Below are 779 nucleotides of genomic sequence, written 5' to 3' on the forward strand. Positions count from 1 at the left end.
GTACCTGCCTAACAATCACTAGCTCTATAGAGTTCAACTTTGTCTTAAAGTGACTGTTGAGTCCCTTTACGGGAATTGGCCATATTAGGTGATGTAATACCACTTGTGAAAATTGAGACAAGTTGACAAATTCCTGAAAATAGGGTCATATAGAAAAAACAGTCCAAATCTGGGATCTATGAATTAAAATTGTGATCCTATGAAACAAGTTTTTGGGTTCATGGACTGCTTTAATATCAAGAATTATTGTCATAAATTCCCAAAACAGAAGGATTTGTTGAGTATGTGAAAATGATTGTGTGTGTGTGTGTGTGCTTTGTAAATGACAAAACAATTTGAGGGGGGAAAACATACCCACAAATAAGTTGATGTGACAAAACCCACAGACTAATGGCAAATGGACAAACACGGAAAAACAATATGCTGTGAAATGCCAACCAAAATAACACGGTGGGTGGGTGGACTGGAGTAAGGGGGGTAGAGTTAAGGCATCTAAAAAAAATTCCACATGGCTTTGGCTTATTAAAATATTTTACACTATCTTTTTTTTTTTTTTAAGAAGATTTGAAAGCATCTAAAAAACATGCAAATTGTTTGAAAATCCTGCATGGCAAATTCAGACAGTTTGCAAGCGTCATTCAGATGTTTGTCAAGGATAATAAAGAAGCCTCTGCCCACAAGACTGCACAGGGTGGAAGAGGTCTTTCCGATTCTTACACTAGACGGCAGCCCAGAGGTCCATGCAGCAGTTACAAACAAGGTGTTACTGTCTGGAAGGG

The 779-nt window shown here is 37.9% G+C and overlaps 1 protein-coding gene across 1 annotated transcript in view; it reads right to left on the minus strand.

Annotated features, from left to right (window-relative positions):
• Positions 1 to 779, minus strand: part of LOC104987902 (diphosphoinositol polyphosphate phosphohydrolase 2-like) — a 37,756-nt gene that overhangs the window by 29,263 nt on the left and 7,714 nt on the right. Inside the window, exon 3 of the mRNA XM_010839004.1 lies at positions 718 to 764. Coding sequence (XP_010837306.1) covers positions 718 to 764 — 47 coding nt within the window. The remainder of the gene's footprint in view (positions 1 to 717; positions 765 to 779) is intronic.

Source organism: Bison bison, unplaced genomic scaffold (genome assembly GCF_000754665.1).
Source record: "Bison bison bison isolate TAMUID 2011002044 unplaced genomic scaffold, Bison_UMD1.0 scf7180017864108, whole genome shotgun sequence".
Classification (NCBI taxonomy): domain Eukaryota; kingdom Metazoa; phylum Chordata; class Mammalia; order Artiodactyla; family Bovidae; genus Bison; species Bison bison.